Here is a 22209-nt window from a genome sequence, read left to right on the forward strand (position 1 = left end):
CAGCAAGTCAGGCATCTTCTATGAGGGGAATAAACTCAAAGATGCTGCCTGAGTTCCTCCAGAATTTTGTGTGTGTTGCTCAAAATTTCCAACAACTGCAGAATCTTTTGTGTTTTTGATTTTGGGGTATTAGGTCCTATGTCAAGTTGACCTGGTGTGTGGAGTTGACAAGAAACCCAACAATGGAGAGTGGTAATGAATTCAACCTGTCAGTCATTCTGTCACAAAGTCTCAGACATCCATGTACACACTTGAACTGGGATGATCATGACTTGTAGTCAAACACTGATTGTTCCAGTGGAACTGCTGAATCTGGCAAGAAAGATTTACCCCATTACTTTTGGATTAGGGACAAAGTATTTGTTATAATATTGATTTGACTACTACAATTTACCTTTTTATACTTTCAGACACAATTAGTTTCAGCATTTATAAATAGTTTTTTTAAAGCAAAACTTTGTGTTGTCCTATGCAAGTCTGTAGTCTAGTGTAGCCTTGACTTGTCTCACATCATCTAGTGTAGTTTTGTGTTGTTTCATGTAGCACCACGGTCCTGGAAGAACATTGTTTCATTTTTACTGTGTACTGTACCAGCAGTTTACGGTTGAAACGACAATAAAAAGCCACTTGGCTTGATAAACATCCTGAAAATATGAAGCTCACAGGTAGGAAAGTTTAGTCAAACTCACATCAAGCTCCTCAATAAAAGTAGCAAGGTCATCCTTCCAAAGATCAGGAGCACTCTTTCTTTTGAGGTCATCAAGTTCCTTTCCCTATAATAAATAAAACACTGTTTGAAACAGCATTCAGGGAAAAAGAATTGCAACCATGAAAATATATGGAACCTGCACGTTACTTTTGAATCCCTGTTTTTCAGCAGTTCATCTACTTTTTCCTTTGTAAGGCACCAAAGAGGCATGTTCAAGATGTAGTTGAAGTCTGGCCCAGAACCAGCACCAGAAACACTTGAAGTTCCATCATCGGGTTCCAATAAATCCTCTTCTGCTGCTGTCTGAAAAACAGAAAGAAAGGTGCTGAGGAAGAAAACCCAAATTCAATATAAATAATGCCCATACAAATTTTAAGTTAGAAATTAATATAGTTTATGGAATCAGAACAGTAATTAAAATATGAACTTGAATCTGGAATATAAAATGTCTAGCTTTCACATTCATTACCTAAAATGCAATTGCAGAGAACCAAGGTTAAACAAATTTATTCCAGATCCATTCTAGTGGAACAAGCTAGCCACTACGTAGAAAGTTTGAGTCTGGAACTATATTGTTGCAGAGCATTGAACAGCATTTTCCATCACATTTGTTTTTGGTTTTGGTTTCTGAACTTTTAGATGGTAAAAAGGAAAATTTGGAATCCAAGCAATCTGTGAAATCCATTTTAATGAAGGAAATTTATAAATTATGGAATAAACAATAGATTTATGAGACTGGAAAAGGAAGAAAAAAGTAACACTACTGGAACATCATTTAAACAATGGGGAAACTCCTCCTCTGTATCTGGCTCATAAGTCATAATTTCCTAAAGCTGTATTTAGCAGTTTATGGATATGTACTTAGAACTTTACTGGGATTCTAAATTTTGGTAGTACTGCAAGGCCTTCGGCAGCATAGTCCAGAGACTATTTCTGAAATAAGACAAAGCTGATGTCAGAACTTTGTCAAGAAATAAAGCTGTGAAAAAAAGTAGAAACATTTACAGATCAATTCTAAACTGAAGTAATTATTAGAAAAAACTCTCACCTTCCTCATTCACCTGTGCTCTGTCCACAAGGGTCAACACAAACTACTACTGGCTTGTGATTTCAAATCCCCTCCTATTCCTATACTGGCCTGTCTCCCTTGGCCGCCTTCGCTGCCAGAGTGAGCTCAAGGCAAGCTAAAGAAACCATTATATTCTGTATGGGGAATCTACAACCCAATGCTATGAATACTGAATTTTCCTATTTCAGGTAACCCCACATCTCCTGTCTCCTCCTGCACATTACATCTAATTTCCCATTTTTGTGCTATTTCCCCACAACCTGCACCCATTTGACAAGTTTAACTTACTAACTCGTACATCTTTCAAATTTGGGAGGAAACCCACTCAGTCACAGGGAGAACATACCAACTCCTTACAGACAATGGCAAGAATTAAACCCAGATAACTAGTGCTGTAATAGTATTATACGAACTGTTGTGCTACTGCACCACCCTATTCTTAAAATTTAGAATCTCTCTCAAAGTTCAAGCATGCAAGTTATGATTTACATTTGATTTAATATAACAGTTAACATAGCCTTCAAGGTTGCTTTGTAGTTATATCTTACCTTCTCTTGTGCATCTTTCCAGGCTTTAACTGGGTCAGATTCAAAGCCCCGCTGAATCAGCATTTGGTAAAGGTCCTTCTTTGATTTATTCTCTGAAGAGGAATTATTTTAAATTAAACATTAAAAAAAAATTGCAAACAGCATAAATAAATGTCACATTTCCAACTCCAACGTCCAATTCCCTACCTGTGGGTACTTTTCTGTGCAGTCACAGAAAGTAAATTATTGCTCTTTACCTCCTTCCATATCACTATACATGGGTCCCTTTAAAATAGAGGTGAGGAGGAATTTCTTTAGCCAGAGTGTGGTGAATCTGTGGAATTCATTGCCACAGACAGCTGTAGAGGCTAAGTCACTGGGTATATTTAAAGCAGAGGTTGATGGGTTCTTGATTAGTAAGGGGTCAAAGGATATGGGGAGAAGACAACAGAATGCAGTCGAGAGGGATAATAAATCAGCCAAGATGAAATGGCCTAATTCTGCTCCGATGTGTTACAGTCCACAGGAAGCAGAGATTTTTGTGTACTTCATTCACATTTAGTATGTAATATTTACTGCTCTCAATCTGATCTCAATAGCATGGTAAGCGGAATTTTTTTTTACAGAAACCTTCATAGAACATGAATTATCACCCCATTTCTTTCCACTCCTGCCCTTGACCCATTATAGTTATAGAGTTATATAACACTACAGCACAAAAATCTTACCCTACAACCCATCTAGTCCATGCTGAACTATTAACTTGCCTAGTCCTACCAAGCTGCACCTGGACCACAGCCATCCATACCCCTCCCATTCTTGTACCTATCAAAATTTCTCTTTAAGTGTTGAAATCAAACCCGCATCACCACTTCAGCTGGCAACTAGTTTCACACTCTCACCACCCTCTGAATGAAGTTCCCCTTAAACAGTTTACCTTTCACCCTTAACCCATGACATTTACTTCTAGCCTCACCCAACCTCAGTGGAAAAAGCCTGCTGCATTTACTCTATCTATACCTTTATCAAATCTCCCCTTATTCTTCTACACTCCAGGGAATGAAGTCCTAACCTATTCAACCTTTCCCTACAATTCAGGTCCTCAAGTCCTAGCATCACCCTTATAAATTTTGTCTGCGCTCTTTCAATCTTATTGACAATTTTCTTGTAGGTAGGTGACCAAAACTGGTCACTATATTCCAAATTGGGCCTCACCAACACAATATTCAACTTCAACATCCTGTACTGAATACTTTGATTTATAAAGGACAATGTGCCACAAGCTTTCTTCACAAACCTGTGATCCCACTTTCCAGAAATGATGCACAGTCGGCCTTCCTTATCGGCGAGGAATTGGTTCCGGTACCCCTCGCAGATACCAAAAAACGCAGATGCTCAAGTCCCTTATTCAACCTGTCTCAATGCAGTGGACCTTGGGACCCAGCCGAACCCCAGACCTTATTTAACCTGTCTCAGTATGGTGGATATCAGGACTGTCGGCGGAGCTCTGAATCTGCAGTGTTCACGAAAATAATCACGATTGAAAATAAAGTGGAAATAATAAAGCGATCGGAAAGAGGTGAAGTGCCATCAGTCATTGGGAAAGCGTTAGGCTATGTTGGTCAACAATCGGTACAATTTTAAAGGATAAAGTGAGAAAGGCTCCGCCCTGATGAAAGCCACAATTATTACTAAGCAAGGCAGTGGTTTAATTATTGGGTTTTGGGTTTTTGATCCTCCACATCAACCCGGCACGGATGGACAGCATGCTTGGAGTGGACTGTCACTGGATCGAAGTCAGGAACTTCTGTTCCCAAGCCCGGCGCTGAAACATACGTTCTTAATTGTTTTATATGCTTAGGAAGGTAAAATATATATTATATACTAAGACAAACATTTGACTAACTGACGCTAAATACTGGATGTACCTGTTCCGACTTACTTAGTAAGAGAACTTACGATTTTTTTCGATCCTGATCCACTGTAACCTACACACATCCTCCCGTATACTTTAAATCATCTCTAGATTACTCATAATACCTAATACAATGTAAATGCTATGTAAAATAGTCATTATACTGCATTGTTTAGGGAATAATGACAAGGAAAAAGAAGTCTGTACATGCTTGAACAACAAGTGCTGGAAGAGCACTTCCGGGTTTTCTCGATTCGCGGTTGGTTGAATTCGCTGTCAGCCGTTTAAGGAGGGCTGACTGTATCTATATTACCAGATCTCTCTGTTTCACCATGCCCCTCAGTACCCTACCACTCACCGTGTAAGTCTTACCCTGGTTTGTCCTCCCAAAGTGCAATACTTCACACTTTGTCTGCATTAAATTCCAACCGCCATGTTTTGTCCATTTTTCAAGCTAGTCTAAATCCCGCTGAAAACTTCAATAGTCTTCCTTACTGTCCACTATATCCCCAATCATGGTGTCATCTGCAAATCTGCTGATCCAGTTTATCACATTATCATCTAGATCACTGATATAGATGACGAACCATAGACCCAGCATCGATCTCTGTGGCTCACCACTACTCACAGGCCTCCAGTACAGAAGGCAACCATCTACTACCACTCTCTGGCTTCTTAAATGCAAGGAACAGCACATCTTAAAACTTGGCTCTTTGCAGTCATCTGGAACTCACAGAGTTCAACTATTTAAGCAAGATCAGCATTTTCAGATTTTGCACTCCATTCCTTTGATTAGATATTTATATTGAGACTTTTAGTACATTATACTATACCTACTTTATCATTAACCTCTCTTAAGTTCAACCTTTTTAACCAGCCTTCCCCCACCACCCCCCCCCATTTTATTTTCTGCCTTTTCTCTTTATGTTTAAACTATTTTTTCCTCAACTATTCAGTTCTCAGGAAAGATTTTTGGTCAGAAATAGTAGCTTTGATACTATCTTCATGGATGCTGACTACTTCCTACAATTTGCCTTTATTTCAAGTTTTGAGCACGTTTATCCATTATATACAGCATATATAATGATTATTAGCAAATTAATTGTTGTAATAATGCCGTTTAACATTCTGTAGCAAGATTTGGAAGCAAAGTTTTTGTACAAATGAGAAGTAAATATTTTTAAGATATTAAGCAGATTAGTCCTTTACAAAAACAAATATCTGAAATATTCCTATTATACAGTGCCTACAAAAGGTAGGTATCCTTACTTCCCTTGGAAGTTTTCATGTTTTATTGTTTTACAACATTGAATTAACAGTGGATTTAATTTGACTTTTTTTTGACATTGATAAACAGAAAAAGGCTCATTCATTACAAAGTGAAAACAAATTTCTACAGATTAGTCTAAATTTATTAAACACAAAATAACTGATTACATAATTACTCACACCCTTAAGTCAATATTTAGTAAATGCACCTTGGATAGCAATTACAGCCTTGAGTCTGTGTGGATAGGTCTCAATCAGCTTTGCACATCTGCACACTGCAATTTTTCCCCATTCTTCTTTACAAAACTGCTTATGTCAGATTGCATGGGGATTGTGAGTGAACACCCCTTTTCATATCCAGCCACAAATTCTCAACTAGATTGAGGTCTGAACTTAGCCACTCCAGGACATTAACTTTGTTGGTTTTAATCCATTTCTGTGTAGCTTTGGCTTTATGCTTGGGGTCATTTCTTGATGGAAAACATGTCTTTTCCCAAGTCACAACTCTCTTGCAGATTGCATCAAGTTTTCCTCCAGGATTCCCCTGTATTTTGCTGAATTCATTTTACTCTCTACCTTCACAAGCCTTCCAGGACCTGCTGCAATGAAGCATCCCCACAGCATGACGCAGCCACCACATGCTTCACGGTAGGGATGGTGTGTTTTTGATGATGTGCTGTGTTTGGCTCTCACAAAACATAGCATTTAGACTGATGGCCAGAAAGCTCAATTTTGGTTTCATCAGACCTTCTTCCAGCTGACTTCAGAGTTCCCCATATGCCTTCCAGCAAATTCTAGCTGAGATTTCACGAGAGTTTTCTCTTTGTTATTCTCCCATAAAGCTGCAACTAGTGAAGCACCCATGCAACAGTTGTTGTATGTGCAGTCTCTCCCATCTCAGCCACTGAAGCTTGTAACTCCTCCAGAGTTGTCATGGGTCTCTTGGTGGCCTCCCTCACTAGGCCCCTTCTTGCACAGAGTTTTTGAGGACAGCCTGCTATAGGCATATTTACTGCTGTACCACATTCTTTCCATTTCTTGACGATTGACTTAACTGTCAGTGACTTGGAAATTTTCTTGTATCCATCTACTGACTTGTGCTTTTCAATAACATTTTCACAGAGTTCTCTGGAGTGTTCTTTTGTCTTCATGGCATAGTTTTTGCCAAGATACTGACTCACCACCAGTTGGACCTTCCAGATACAGTTGTATTTTTATCACAAACAGTTGGAACACCTTGATTGTACACAGGTCTCCAAAAACAGATCTCCATTTAACTAATTATTTAACCTGTAAACCTAATTGGCTGCACCAATGATGATTTGGTGTGTCATATTAAAGGAGGAAGACAGTTATTCTATCAATTATTTTGTGTTTTATATTTGTATTAATTTAGATCACTGTGTAGAGATTTGTTTTTACTTTGACATGCAAGTGTCTTTTTTTGTTGATCAGTGTTAAAAAAACAGAATTAAATCCACTATGATTCAATTTTGTAAAACAATAAAGACCTAAACTTCCAGTTTAGGAAGTTTACCACTCCTCTCTGAAAACTTGGCAAATGATAATCAGATAAGATTGGAAGCATTTAAAAAGTATTAAAATTGACATAAGTAACAGAATAAAAGAAACAAAACTAAAAAACAATTGGACAAAAATAATTATTCGTAATCAACTACTGAGTAAGATCAGGAAATCATGCCAGCTCAACTAGTTATGTTTGGAACTTTGATATTTACACAGAAGTCCTAAAACTCACTAGCACATAGGTTGAGAAATACTAGCAGTTCTGCATTAAAATCTGATCCAGTGAAAACTGCTGAAAGAATGATTATTTATCTATTCTCTCCAAACATTGTCTTTTTTTGTTATTGATCCAGTTATCACTCAGTAATCAATATAATCCACGTTGGAGACTCAAAGGGCTCAGAGTCAGTATTTTGTTTTAAGTACAATCATTGCTGGCAGATGTAATAATCAGCTTGCTAAGAAGTTGCCAATATTTTCAAAAAGTCATTTTGTACAGTCAATTTTAAACCAAGAATAATGGACATTAGCTGAAATCAACTCAAGATCTTAGAATGCACAAAATCCCCAAATATTTTCAGAATCTCTTTCTTAAGTTGTTCCTAAACAATAGAAAATATGTGGAAATACTACAATTTTTTAAGAAACTAAATGGACTAATCAGAACTCTAGTAGGTTATAATTATTCACTATGGCCTATTTTATGCAATGTAGTAGCCTCAAGATAGAACTGCTTAACCAGAAGTTTCACAACTTGATGAGTTTAAACTAATAATTAATTATTTCTGATGTCTAATAATTTTAGGCTCATCTGGTTTTCAGCAAAAATGGATAGTGTTAGAGAGAGTAAAGAGGAAAATGGCACATTTGTTCACTAATTTAGAAACAAAGAAACCCTACAGCACAGTACAGGCCCTTCAGCCCATAAAGCTATGCCAAACATGTCCTTACCCAAGGAATTATCTAGGGTCACCCATAGCCCTCTATTTTTCTGAACTCCACATACCTGTCCAAGAGTCTCTTAAAAGACCCTATCGTATCCGCCTCCACCACTGTCGCCGGCAGCCCAGTTTAGATGGTGATTTAAGAATAATATAATAATTGAGAGCATTCTAACTGGCTGCATCCCTGCCTGGTATGGGAACTATACTTCCCTCACTCACAGGACTGGTGAGGACAGCCCAGTGCAGCTGTAGATGTGAACTTCCCACTATTCAGGAATATTCAGGACATTCACAAAGACAGGCATGTAAAAAGGGCCTGAAGGATCATTGGGGACCTGAGTCACCTCAACCACACACTGTTCCAGCTGCTACCATCCAGGAAACAGTACCGCAGCATAAAAGCCAGGACCAACAGGCTCCAGGACAGCTTCTCCTACCAAGCCATCAGACTGATTAATTCATGCTGAAACAATTGTATTTCTATATTATACTGACTGTCCTGTTGTGCATACTATTCATTACAAATTACTATAAATTGCACACTTAGACAGAGACATAAAGTAAAGACTTTTTACTCATGTATATAAAAGATGTTAAGTAATAAAGTCAATTCAATTCACCTGCTGTAAGGTAAAAAGAATGGACTGGAATTATATTCAAATAAATAATTCTATCTTACTGTACTAACTTAAAATTGTTCAACCATACTTTATGCAGCATAAAATTCTAATTACTAAAAGTAGCAACATGGAAATGTACATTTGGTATTTTAATCCATCTATCCTTACCAATTGTAATCTTCCCTTGTATTTTCTCTATAATGAAGCGAGCTTGGTTGTTTAATTTTGCAGACTCTGCCCCCAACATTCCCGACAACCACTCCTTTCTCAAACTGTAATAATGTAGCCTTAAATCAAAGAATTCCTTTAAGATGTCTTGCACAGTTTCATATTTCTTCATGCAACCCATGTGATCAAAAAGGACCTGCCAATGAACAATATTATTGCTATTTGAAGTTGTTTTAAGTACAAACATTTTATAATTTTACATATTAAAATATATTTTAAAAACTACCATAGAGTTGCAAGTGAGAGTCGTTTGTAGTTTGAAAACTTTGTGCAAACCGGCAGCTTCTGCTTGTGCAAGTTTCTCCTCAGACATTTTTACTACAAATTTAACTGTGGCATCGGTGTGATATTCTTTATAGTCATTTATCAAAGCTGGTGTCTTTTCAGTTCCATTGAGCATTGGCTCAAGAACTTGTTCTTTGTATGCCTACAGGAGAAAAACGAAGTTTTTTATTCAGTTTTGCATAAGTTGTAACCAGCACACATGTAATATTTGAAAAACAGGATTTCCAAGTACTGAGATGGCCAGAAGGAAAATAACTCTGGATAGAAAGGAATATCCCATTCTTCATCAGACACAGAAAATTCATTTTAACTATCCATTTTAACTATCTCAGTGTAATGCTTAATGATTTAAGAACAAATGCACAGAAACATAATGATATCCATTCATTGCTGGATATTGGTAAAAAATAACTGTAAATTTCTCCTTCCAGTAAAATTAAAGATATTTAAAGAAAATAAATCATTTCCTTGAGCAATGGCTACTAATAGATCCCAACTGTCCAAACAATACCTAGAAATTACTTTTGCCACTAAGTTTAATTAAAACATGAAGGAAATTTTGGAATAATCTATACCCAATCTCTGACCCAATGACTTGGTTTCAATATGGAGAATGAGAAGTTATCCTTATCTTCAAGAGAAAACAAAACATGTGACATTTGTACTCATATTCAGCAGCAGTTACTAACTTCAATGTCCTATTGCATTTTAAAACTTTTAACTGTATAAATTACCTGTGTCCAAGTCCTAACTGGAAGTTCTGTAATTTCTATGGTATTCCGATCCAAAACTAGTATTTCACCACTCACAACATATTGGTTTTGGCCCACTTCATGAATTGTCCCTTTGAAATTCTTGTAGCTTGGTAGCTTGTGAATCAAAGATAATAAAAATCTCACTATTAATAAAGATATTTCTCAGTCAGCCATATTCAACATGTTATACAGACACCAACTGTATATACCTGAACCAAATACAGATACTATGAAAAGCATAATGGTGATCTTTTCAAGTTAATAGCTTGGACTATTAATCAAAATGAAAGCATTACAAAATTTTTTTTACACACACACACACATATATATATATATATATATATATAAAAATTATTTTTAGACTAAAGACTATTCTCACTGATAACATGAAGTAATGAAGAATAAACTAATAATGCTGCTTTTCAGAATTGCAGGATATCTCATCAATGAAATGCTTTGTAAGTATCAACATTGTTATAATGTAAGGAATAGCAGGACACAAAGAAATAAATGGCCAGATAATAACAGTTTTGAGAAATACATATGTACAGACTACAAGGAAAACCACCAAGTTCTAAAACAGTAAGAAAATTTACAATTGCAATTAGTAAATAAGAAATTCATTTACCAACTTAACATCAAAGGAAACAGGAATTTCATGAAGTGTCAGTCTAGCTTATGCATTCAAGTGTTCAGAACTGTAGAAATCACTGTCTTTCAACTCAAAGGCTGACACCATCATTTCCAATAAAAAAAAAGGATGCATATAGATAGAATGCATCGTGATTAGGGTTTACACCTAAAGAAAAAGGCAGGTCAAATTGCTAGAATAATGGTATTACAGTAACGTTTGCCATCTTCAAATCATTTGAACCACAACTGATCTGTGATTGTAAGGAACTTTACACCATACCAAATTTTCTTTTCCATTCAACTCAACGAATTAAGATGTAGCATTGCACATGCTCACTGGCAAAAACTCAGTATTTCACCCCAGTACTTTCATTGTTTTTGCAAGTTTGGGTGTCCTTGAACTAAGTGGTTTGCTCAGGACTAGAATTTCAGAAGCATTAAAAGTCAGTCACACTGGTGGTTCTGAAGTCACATGTTGGCCACATCAAATTTCATCCTCTGAAGGACATGCTAAATAAGTCATAATTTTTACAACTTGCAATCATGATTACAATTTTTTAACTTCCCAGTTTATTAAGAGTTTAAATTCAACAGCACCCATGGGGGAATGTGAACTCTATGCTTCACGAGTATTAGGATGGTATTTTCAGCACACTACCATAATATCCGTATCTATGCTGTCCTTCAGAAAATGAAGTAAAATTCAAAATTATGTAAAATGTACTTATTTGGAAGTGTACAACATTGTGATTTGTGTTAAATTATGAGTACGCTTTCAATATTTACCATAGGAAGAGGATCCAAGCCATCCAACATCCGCCTGACATTATTGACCAGTTCTCTGGTATCATAGTTAGGAATTCTACAAGCCCATCCTGTACCAATTCCTTCAGCTCCATTAACGAGGACCATGGGAATTATGGGGCAGTACCATTCTGGCTCAACTCGTTGGTTGTCATCATAAAGGAATTTCAGCAAATTGTCATCCATGTGAGGGCAAAGTAAACGTGCCAAAGGACTAAAAAAAAACAAAATACAACAACTTAATCTGCAAAATATTATAGTTAAAATTAGGAATACTATCAATATACAAATTTATAGCAACTTTACAGGAAGTTATAACAGAAGTAATTAAAAGAGTAATTGGAAGACTTTTCATTATTATGGTGAGGAAGGAATTCATTTACCTTTGCAAGTGCAAATGTAGGAACTGAAACAGATCACTCAAATACTTGAGCCTCACCAGCTAGATTATGATTGGCCCAAACTCAACTCTATCCTATCAAACTTATTGCTACCATTCTGATGGAAATTATAAATAGTCATTCAGAAGCTTTATAGCCTAATCTAGTACAGCCAGCCCAACTTTAAGGAGGTTGTTGTTCACAATAACTGAATATTTTGAAAACAATAACAGACTCTTGATGAAATAAAGCCATTTTTTGGATATTTAGCAAGGCTCCTGTGAAACTTCCCCCAAATAGCCAGGAAAGTAAAAACCCAGAGGAATCTAAGGAAGGTGACATGTTACATTCAAACTGGACTCAGGAAAAGGGAGGTAAAGCCAGTTAATATATTTTTTTTTAATGACTGGAGGCATTTTACAGTTAAATTCAACACAGCTTAGCAACCAGTCCCTTTTCTGTAATATAGAGCAATGATTTTAATATTAAAGCCCCAATTAAAAAGCAGATACACCTGATGACAAAGTTGAATAGGCAGAGAAGTTAAACTGAGCCTGATCGCAATGGACAAGATGAGCACAAACGCAGCAAATGAAATTCAATCCATAATAATTGAGAATAATCAAAGGAAGGGAATACATAATAAAAACATGAAACTTTGAAGTTTAGAAGGAGCTTGGATTTCCTGTTGATAGGTGCCATAAAGATAGCAAGGCATGCAGACATAGTAGCAAAGGTGGCAGCATACAGAACAATTTTCTTTACTGTGCAAAGCACAAAGGCAGAAAGGTTCCTCGTCAAATATAAATTTCAACAAAAAAGATTAAAAAGTTGCTAAGTAATAAATTAGCTACACTAATCAAAATACTTTTATCTAAGAATTTAATAATCGTGTACGAGCTTCATAGAACATCTTAGAAGTAAATTTTTGATATGAACTTGAAGTGTTTAACAGGAAGATGGCATCAAAAATGTTTGACAAATCGATAAATATATAAACATAAATAATGAAAAAAATGTAAATTACTAAAATTTTTAACCTGTATAGAAGATGGATACAACAGGGTCTTTTAAGAGATTCTTAGATAGGTACATGGAACTTAGGAAAATAGAGGGAAATTCTTAGCAGTTTCTAGAGTAGATTACAGGGTCAGCTCAACATTATGGGTGAAGGGTCTGTAACATGCTATAGATGTCTATATTCTATGTTCCAAGATCTACTGTCCCTTCTAAGGGACAGCCATGGTGAAGTATGGACATAAGAAACATTGGTGAATTGGTAATTTGTTACTGAACAGTGTATCTGACTTACCTTAACATGGTAAAAATGTAACGGGGACTGGCAGCATCTTTCCCGCCATGCAGTCTGGTACCAAATTGCCCGATTGGTTGCAATAAGCTTATATTATTACTGCCAACAAAGTTTTGGGCCAAGTTTACAATGGTCATCATAAGTGCTTGCTAAAATTAAAACAATAAATATGCAGATACTTAATTGTGATTTAATTTCACAGACAAGTCACAAGCTTTCTTTAACTGGAAGACATGTTCTGAAGATTGCCAGTGTAGACATGTTCCTAACTAGTAGCAGAACCTGTTCAACTTATTTGCACTGTCATTTGGTGATGCCCCAAATACAAAATATCATTCCAGTATTCAATCCTACCACAGTTTCCCCCAATCACCACCAAACCCCACTGCTGCTTTAACAAATCTTTTTAAAATATCAACTTTTCCAAATTTGATGTCCCTCCACTTCTGGTCCGAGTTTAATCCAATAAAGCATTCTAGTTACTCAGAGGCAGCACAGTAGTGTGGCAGTTAGTCTAACACTTTACAGCACCAAAGATCTGGGTTCAATTGCTGCCATTATCTGTAAGGAGTTTGCACATTTTCCCTGTGACAATGTGGGTTTCAACCAGGTGGTTTACTTTCCTCCCACATACCAAAAATGTACAGGTTAGTAAGTTCTGGCATGCTATGGTGACGTCAGAAGCATGGCGGCACTTGCGGTCTTGACCTAGGATTGTGTTGTTCAATGACACAAACAACATATTTCAATGCACGTTTCTATGTACTGTACGTTTGATAACTAAAGCTAATCTTTAACACATCAGACCCAGATAATTATCCATATTATTGCTCTTCAAGAGACCCAGCACCACCCTCTTCTTTATGTCAAAAATGTCCTCGCATATTATCATGTTCTAAAGGGAGCTCAGTATCCACCATGTCCATAAAACATAGGAGCAGAATTAAGCTATTCAGCCCATCAAATCTGCTCCACCATTCCATTACGCCTGATTTATTATCCCTCTCAACCCCATCCCCCATAACTTTTGATACCCTGACTAATCAAGAACCTATAAAGCTCCACTTTGAATATACTCAGTAATTTGGCTTCCACAGCTGTCTGTGGCAATGACTTTCACAGATTCTCCAATCTGTGGCTGAAGAAATTCCTGTCAGTATTAAAGGGACATTCTTTATTCTGAGGCTGTGCACTCAAATCCAAAGCTCTCCTACTGATGGAAACGTCCGTTTTACATCCACTCTTTCCAGGTCTTTTAGTATCCAGTAAATTAAATGAGATTCTCACCTCATCTTTCTGCAGACTACCAAGTATAGGCCCAGAGACGAGTACTCCTCATACATTAAGCCTTTTATTAATCTTGTGATCTTTCCCTGGACACTTTCCAGGGCCAGCATGTTCTTCCTTAAATATGGGAATGAGAGCATTGATGCGCATCATAAATGCCCCAATAAGATACATACATCTTAGGTAGATATGCTGTTGATGAAATGACTACACATCTTCCCAGCTTACAAATGCCTGATTTATGTACAAACTGCACATACAAATAAGCATTTCAGAGACAGGTGGGGTGGATTTGACAGTTGTTAAATGGCTGCTGGAATTTTATGCTGCCTGGGATCTCATTTCACAAATGCACTCTCAACTTGCAAACTGCATGGGACGGAGGAACAGGGCTTAGTCTGCTGTTGTAATTTTGTTATTATTGATGTTGTTGCTTGTATTGTTCTGTAAACATTGTGGGAATGCTATCCCAGCACCAGAATATGCAGCGACACTTTGCGGGCTGACCCCAGTGTGCTGGCTGTTACCACAAATGACACAATTCACTGTATTTTTGATGTACATGTGATAAATAAATGAATATTATTCTGAATAGTTAGATCACAAGCCAAAGGAACATAATAAAGCCATTCAACTCATAATCTCTGTTCAGCATGTTATCTCAATTGAAAAATGATGCAATTCTCTGAAAAAAACATGAACAAAGTAGATTATTTGGCTAGAATTCCATGTCATATATCCAGCTTCTTACTGGAGGGATTTTTTTAGATGCTGAATAACCATCATAACAACTGAATTGTTTAATAAATTAATAGTTAACTTAAATTAATAGTTTTGACATTACCTCTACACTTGGAGTCAAGATACAAAGCAAAATCTGCATTTCAAATCTAATTAGGTCCTATTGTTATCTGACATTAACTGAAAGTCGTATAAAAATAATTAGTTGTTTTATTTACCTCACCGTGGTGATAGGCAGACATTTCAGCCACTGAACCTGCCAACTGAGCAACCTTGACTTCTCGTTTGTCATTCCTCTTAAAACACGTAAATAACACTTTTCGCTGACCGGGTTTTAAACCTGAGATTAAATAGAAATGTATACTTTTTTAAAAAATAATACCTAGCTTTTCAGATAGATTTAATTTTTATGAATGCTGAATCATATTCTACAAAAAGCTTATATTTCAACTGGTTGAAAATATTCCACGTTGAGCAATTTTTTCTGAACAAATCAAGAAGAGAGTAAAATGCTATATGAATCTTACTAAGATTTTATATTTATCATAATGTTAATCAGGATATATCAAAAATAAATCAATTTATAATGTTATAAACACAACAGATATTCTACATATGCTAGAAATCCAGAGCAACACACACACAAAATGCAGAACTCAGCAGGTCAGGCAGCATCTATGGAGAGGAATAAACTGTCAACGTTTCTCGCCGAGATGCTTCATCAGGTCCTGAAGTCTCTTTGTTAGGTCCTGATGAAGGATCTTGGCCTGAAATTGCAACTGTTTATTCCACTTCACAGATGCTGTCTGACCTGTTGAGTTTTTTTGTGTGTTGCTTGCAGAGTCATGGCCTATATTTTATTTTTAATCCTATCTAGTAGGCAAATTCTACATATTTGGATTAATTAGGATACAAATTCCCAGTATTTTGGGGTGGTGTAGGGATGCCACAGATGTATTATAGAATTTAATAGTAATAATATCTACTTCAGATGCTTACCATCAACAAGTGAAGGAATAGACCTTTCATTGTCAGAATTTGAGAAAAGGATTAACTCCTTGTTGATGAAATCATTGTATGTCAGGTGCTTAGTTGTTGTTCCATATAAATATTGCTGTAAAATTAAATTTTAAATGTCACAATCACAAACAGAACAGAAGATTAAATATTAAATTCTGCAATGTAATGCTCCAGACCTCTGGCAATCCATGCAGCCTTCTCTGCCTTCTATCTTCCATGAAATTGGTCAGCCATTCTTTTCGATCATCTATTTTCTTTTTGCTGAAAGCCTGAAATATTTTTATTCAAAACATTAATTTAGCTACAGAGAGCAGTAATTTTTATTGACCAATCATTCATTAACTCACAATTATAATCAGTTTATAAACCAATTGGAAGTCTGATATTGAAATCATTTGGACTAAAAACAAACTAATTTTGGAATTCTTGTGCTTTTAATTCGCAAGAGTTAATTTTTTTTTCGTTTTATTTCGAGATACAGTACAGAAGAGGCCTTTCTGGCTCAACTAGTCACGCCGCCCAACAACCCACCTATTTAACACTAGCCTAATCATTCAATGAATACTACTGATATCATTATACAGATTTGATCTGATAGTATGTATTGAGATAGAACTAATTAATGAATACAACATTAATGCTGAATTTAACTTCTAACTTCTCTGAAAAAAAATTACACAAATTTATTGAAAATTTAACAAGCTGAGATTTTCTATATTACATATAATACCAAGGTTATTGCAGCATCATCCTCTGGGCCAGTGTATCTAAACATTATGCGGTGTCTGTCCATATCAGCAAAGTATTCTTTTGCCTCTTTTGACGTGCTGGTGCCAAGACCTGCATGAAACATCACATATTCCAGTCATCTTATATGTGTATTTGATCAGATTGTTACTTAACATTAGCTCTAATGGGTACCTGCAACTGGCAGAATCAAACTCAAATCCAGTTTGAAAGTATATCTGCATAAAACTTGTTGGCAGCTGCACAAAAATACAAAATTGCTAAATTAAATCAGGTGTGCCCCCACCTCCTAGGTTTTTACTTTTGACTATATTAAGTTAAATTTTTACATTACAAACCTTTGTAGTATTTTACTTTCCAAGATTTGTTGTTTTCTGCGTGTTTTTTCCACTCATCAAATTCAGGAATGCTGTAGAATGCCAATTCTTGTTTATTTTTGGTAGCCTTTATTTTAAAAAAAATATTAAAAATCAGTGCTTCACATTTTTATTTTCATCTACAGCAATAGGATTGTAGATTGTTCTAAAGGTTCACTAGCCTTTACTATAGGAGTAATGAATTCCTCCAAGAAATGGTGTCTCAAAAGAGATGGCCAGTTGTGATGGAAGAAGTTAATCAGCAAGCCTTTGATGTGAGAGCCATCCTGATCCTGTAACATTTAAAGATATGCAAATTAATATTAACTGTTTTGATTAAGTCATTAAGAGAAACTGCTAAGAGTTTTGGTTCTACAATGCAAATAAATCTTTCACTCTTTCAAATCAATCTTCATGATCATAACAACTGCTTCTGTGATACTAATCCTTTTTTTCCACCTGAAATTGATTTACCTCTATCTATATCAGTTTCTTGCATTGGTTTGTATCTGTGTGTTTTACTTTCCCCATGCTTATCCTGTATCAAAGGAATTCCATGATCCAACACTCTGTGTTGTAAGGAAACACTCAAAGAACAACTTCTCAAAGTTCATTTGTCTTTATACATTTTCCTCCCTAATATCCCCATCTTAAGGCCTACTTTGTAAGTGACAGTAGAATTGCAATTTATGCATATTATTAAACCAAGGAAGAGAAATTAACATTACCCAGCATATTAATTTACCTCATACTTATCAAATCTATTTATAACCTGGATCCAAGCCTCCAATCACATCTACGCCATCTCCAAAATATCTACGTATACCTCTGTAACACTGCCCATTTTTGTGACAATTTTTGTGCATCAATCTTTCTATTGCTCAATTCCTCATGATTTTGTAACATCCATGTTCCACAAATGAGTTTCTCCTGTACTATATTACAGTATTATGCAAAAGTCTTATATACATGCAAAAAAATTCTGTTAAGTGAAGATGCTTTCAAAAATAATTAAAGTTTTTAAATATTAAAAAAATCACTATAAAGAATAGTAAACAGCAAAAAACTAAATCAAATCAATATTATGATTTGCCTTTGCCTTTAAAACTGCAACAATTCTCTTGGGTACATTGCCATGCAGTGTTTTTTTTTAAAGAAAATCGGCAGCAGGTTGTTCCAAGCATCTTGGAGAACTTGCCACAGTTCTTCTGCAGACTTTATCTGTCTTACTTGGTTCTGTCTATCCAGGTATTCCCAGACAGCCTCGATGATATTGAGATCAGGGCTCTGTGAAGGCCATACCACCTGCTGCAGAACTCCTTATTCTTCTTTTCACTGAATACAGCTTTTTATGACCTTGGCCACATGTTTACGGTCATTGTATTTCTGCAGAATGAAATTGGGATCGATCAGACACCTCCCTGATGGTACTGCGTGCTGGTTGAGAATCTGTTTGTACTTCACAGCACTGAGGGTTCCATTAATTCTGATCAGATCACCAACTCCATTTGCAGAAATGCAGTCCCAAACTTGCAGGTAACCTCCGCTGTGCTTCACTGTTGGCTGCAGACATTCATCCATGTAGTGCTCTCCAGCTCTTCGTAGACAAACCACCTCCTTTTTGAACCAATATTTTCAAATTTTGACTTATTCCAGAGCACTTGCTGCTGTTGTTCAGCACTCCAGTCCTTGGGTTTCTGAGCACAAGTAAGTCTCTTGGCTTTGCTTCCACTTCAGAGGAATAGCTTTTTGGCAGTAATTCTTCAACAAAGATTACATGTGACAAGATTTCTTCCGACTGGAGGGGTATACTTGGGTTCCAGTAGTTTCCGTGAGTTCAGAGCCAATAGCAGTGCTAGATTTCCTTCAGTTTTAAAGAGATGTCAGTTTGAAGTATCTCTGATCTGCTAGACTCAGGTTCCGTGGCCGACCATTGCACTTCTGTTCCTCAAGCTTGCCCATGCCTTTATGTTTCTTCAGAAGAGCTCAGGCAGCACATCTTGAAACTCCTGCCTGCTGTGAAATTTCTGGTTGGGAGAGACCTTGCTCATGTAGGATGGTCACCTTGTGTCTTGTTGCTATGCTCACTCTTGCCATGATATAAGATTTGATGATTTGAAGGTTAAACTGTCACATCTACCACACACTGACCTTTTAGTCTGGGTTGTCCTTTGCCCAGTTTGATTCCTTCTACACCAGTTTCTGTTTCAGTTAATCATTCTAGTTCATTCAACTCATAATGTCATTCATCATTAGCACCTATTTGGTATCTTTGTTTAATCATGCACTAGACTATAAGCCTACAAAGTAATCATGTTTTTATTTGAAAACTGGTCTTTACTTAATATTTTACTTCATTTAACAAAATACAAAAATTTCTCTATAACATTAATTTTTTTTGGAAAATTAATGTTTGGAAATCTAAAATTTGCACTTTTTCTACTGACATGCAAAAGTAAAAGACAAAAACATCTAAAACAAAATTTATATTGAAAAAATTCTAGGGTGCCTAAGACTTTAACACAGTACCGTAGGTACAAGAGGTACCGAAAGTGACCACTAAGTGTAAAGCCCCGTTTCCTACATCCAATTTACACCAGTTAGAGTCTAGGACTCACCCATCGAGTCTCTGGCTTAACAAGATTCTCATTCATGCTTCAATTCCTGCATGAAATCATCATATTACAACGCTAACATGAACTGTCCACTACTCCAGTTCAAGCTCTCATGCATTACTCTCCTTTTTGCCTCACAACTAGTGGCTGTTTCTAACTTCAGTTATCTTTACTGAGTTCTGGAATAATCCTTCTAAACAACCCATTTCTCTCTTAAGAACAAAATTCTTTTTGGCTTTTTGTCACTTTTTGTTTGATCATACTGAACACTTTAACTGAATATTGTATAATATTATGCAGCATTGCATGAATGCAAGTTTTTGCTGATCATAAACAACATCCTCAAAATGCTAGAGGAACTGCAGGCCAGGCAGCATCCATGGAAATGAATAAACAGTCAATGTTTCAGGTCAAGACCCTTCTTCAGGACTGGAAGGGGAAAGATGCCAGAATAAAAAAATGGGAGGGGAAGGAGGACTAGCTGGAAGATGATAGGTGAAGCCAGGTGTGTTGGAAAGATAAAGGGCTGGAGAAGAAGGAATCTGATAGGAGAGGAGATTGAACGATAGGAGAAAGGGAAGGAGGGGACCCAGGGAGGTGCTAGGTAGGTGAGAAGAGGTAAGAGGCTGAAGTTGAGAATAGAAGAAGAGGGGAGGGTTGGGGAAAAATTTTAATACCAGAATGAGAAATCAATATTCATGCCATCAGATTGGAAGCTGCCCAGACAAAATATAAAGTGTTGCTCCTCTGCCCTGAGGGTGGCCTCATCATGGTACAAGAGACGGCCGTGGACCAACATGTCGGAATGGGAATAGGAATAAGAATTAAACTGTTTGGCCACCGGGAAATTCTGCTTTTGGCAACTGGAGCAGAGGTTCTCGACGAAGTGGCCCCCCAATTTATGACAGAGCTCACTAATGTAGAGGAGGCTGCATCAGGAGCACCAGATACAATAGAGGACCTCAGCAGATTCACATGTGAATTGTTGCCTCACCTGAAAGAACTGTTTGGAGCCCTGATTGGAAAATACTAGACTGATACTTCAATAGAGTCAGAAGACTCCGCATGTCTTTCTGCTGGTAGCCATATAAAAAAACATAACTGGGGAGAAGAGCAGGGAAGTTCCTGTTCCATGGTCAGTATTTGTCTCCCAATTAACAAAAGAAATTATCTATTGTATTTATAGATATTTATATTCATAATGTTTTTTATTATTGTGTTATTTATCTTCTGTGCTGTATTGGATCATGTGTAACAATAATTTGACCCCTTTACACATGTGTACATGAAATTACATTAAACAGTCTTGAATCTAATTTACACAGTACATGCAATTTTGCTGAGGGATAGACTATTATATTTCTTTCAGTGACTGCATTTAGATGAATACAAATTTCTTTGGGCTGACCTGCTTTGGTAAAGGGTCCCAAATGTTTGCCAGTTGATTTTAAGTTTGTGCCTTGCTCACAACTAAAACCAGGATTTTATTGTTGTGAAACTGAAAATCGTAAAGTGGAGCGAGTAATTCAAGGAATTTGATAAAGGTAATCTCTTTTCAAGGAAACTGAAATTTGAAACCTCCAAGAGGACCACAAACCTTGTTGTGGTTTGGAGCCTTACATACCTCAATGATCCAGAGAACTATGTTGGCTGGAGTCAGGCTTTACCATTTGGCTCTTGCTAAGATCACCCATAACAAACAGGTCAAAGGGTAGGGTCAGACTAAGAGTGGTCTGCCAATCTTTAGGCTTGGGGACTCAGTTCAGACCTAATCACCCTGACTGGTCGTTACAGAAACAGCAACGAATGAAGGATCCTTCTACATTTGTATGTGACAGTATTCCTGAGTCTCCACTCAGAACTTGCATGGCTGACAGCAGTGAAAACTAAGAGGAAGCTTTGAGCACAATGAAGGAAGCCCTGAACACTGCCAAAACCAAGACCAAAATTTGATAGACAGAGATGGAGAACTTTCAATTCTGCCCTAAACAGTAAGTGCATCTTGAAAGTAAGGAAAGCCCTTTTTAAAGAAACAGGGATGGGGGGCCGGCAGGGGCTGGGGGGAGTGGGAATCGTGTTGAGTTTTATTGATGGTGTAAGTATCCTCTCATCTTGGGAGGGAATATGAGAGTAAATACAAGCCAGAACTAACTGAATCAGAAAAACTGAGTAACCAAAGGGTAAATGGAGCACTTGGTGTAAGTCATGGAATGGAAAGGAAGCAAAACTATATTTATGCCAGCATTCTCAAAGCCAACAGCCAAGGGAACACTTCTCAATACAACTTACATTCCAATTAAAATATGGAATAGAAATAAAAAGAGCAAAACAGTTCTAAACAAACAGAAAATTAAACAGATAGAGGGAAATAGTGACACAAGTGAAGCCAGGACTAGGTAAGTGAATTCTCTGATTTTCCATGAAACTACAGAACTTTGATAGTACTCAATGTCAGCTTTTATGCTC

At 36.7% G+C, this 22209-nt stretch overlaps 1 protein-coding gene across 3 annotated transcripts in view; it reads right to left on the reverse strand.

Annotated features, from left to right (window-relative positions):
• Positions 1 to 22209, reverse strand: part of top2b (DNA topoisomerase II beta) — a 94489-nt gene that overhangs the window by 26532 nt on the left and 45748 nt on the right. For all 3 annotated transcript variants that reach the window (XM_059944993.1, XM_059944994.1, XM_059944992.1), the window contains exons 14-27: positions 17311 to 17421; positions 17111 to 17216; positions 16756 to 16865; positions 16202 to 16294; positions 16005 to 16119; positions 15224 to 15345; positions 12978 to 13126; positions 11268 to 11499; positions 9828 to 9962; positions 9035 to 9235; positions 8749 to 8944; positions 2327 to 2418; positions 857 to 1012; positions 690 to 773 (exon numbers count right to left, since the gene is read on the reverse strand). In XM_059944993.1, the coding sequence (XP_059800976.1) occupies positions 690 to 773; positions 857 to 1012; positions 2327 to 2418; positions 8749 to 8944; positions 9035 to 9235; positions 9828 to 9962; positions 11268 to 11499; positions 12978 to 13126; positions 15224 to 15345; positions 16005 to 16119; positions 16202 to 16294; positions 16756 to 16865; positions 17111 to 17216; positions 17311 to 17421 (1902 nt within the window). The remainder of the gene's footprint in view (positions 1 to 689; positions 774 to 856; positions 1013 to 2326; positions 2419 to 8748; positions 8945 to 9034; positions 9236 to 9827; positions 9963 to 11267; positions 11500 to 12977; positions 13127 to 15223; positions 15346 to 16004; positions 16120 to 16201; positions 16295 to 16755; positions 16866 to 17110; positions 17217 to 17310; positions 17422 to 22209) is intronic.

The sequence above is a fragment of the Hypanus sabinus genome, chromosome 20 (genome assembly GCF_030144855.1).
Source record: "Hypanus sabinus isolate sHypSab1 chromosome 20, sHypSab1.hap1, whole genome shotgun sequence".
NCBI classification, from domain to species: domain Eukaryota; kingdom Metazoa; phylum Chordata; class Chondrichthyes; order Myliobatiformes; family Dasyatidae; genus Hypanus; species Hypanus sabinus.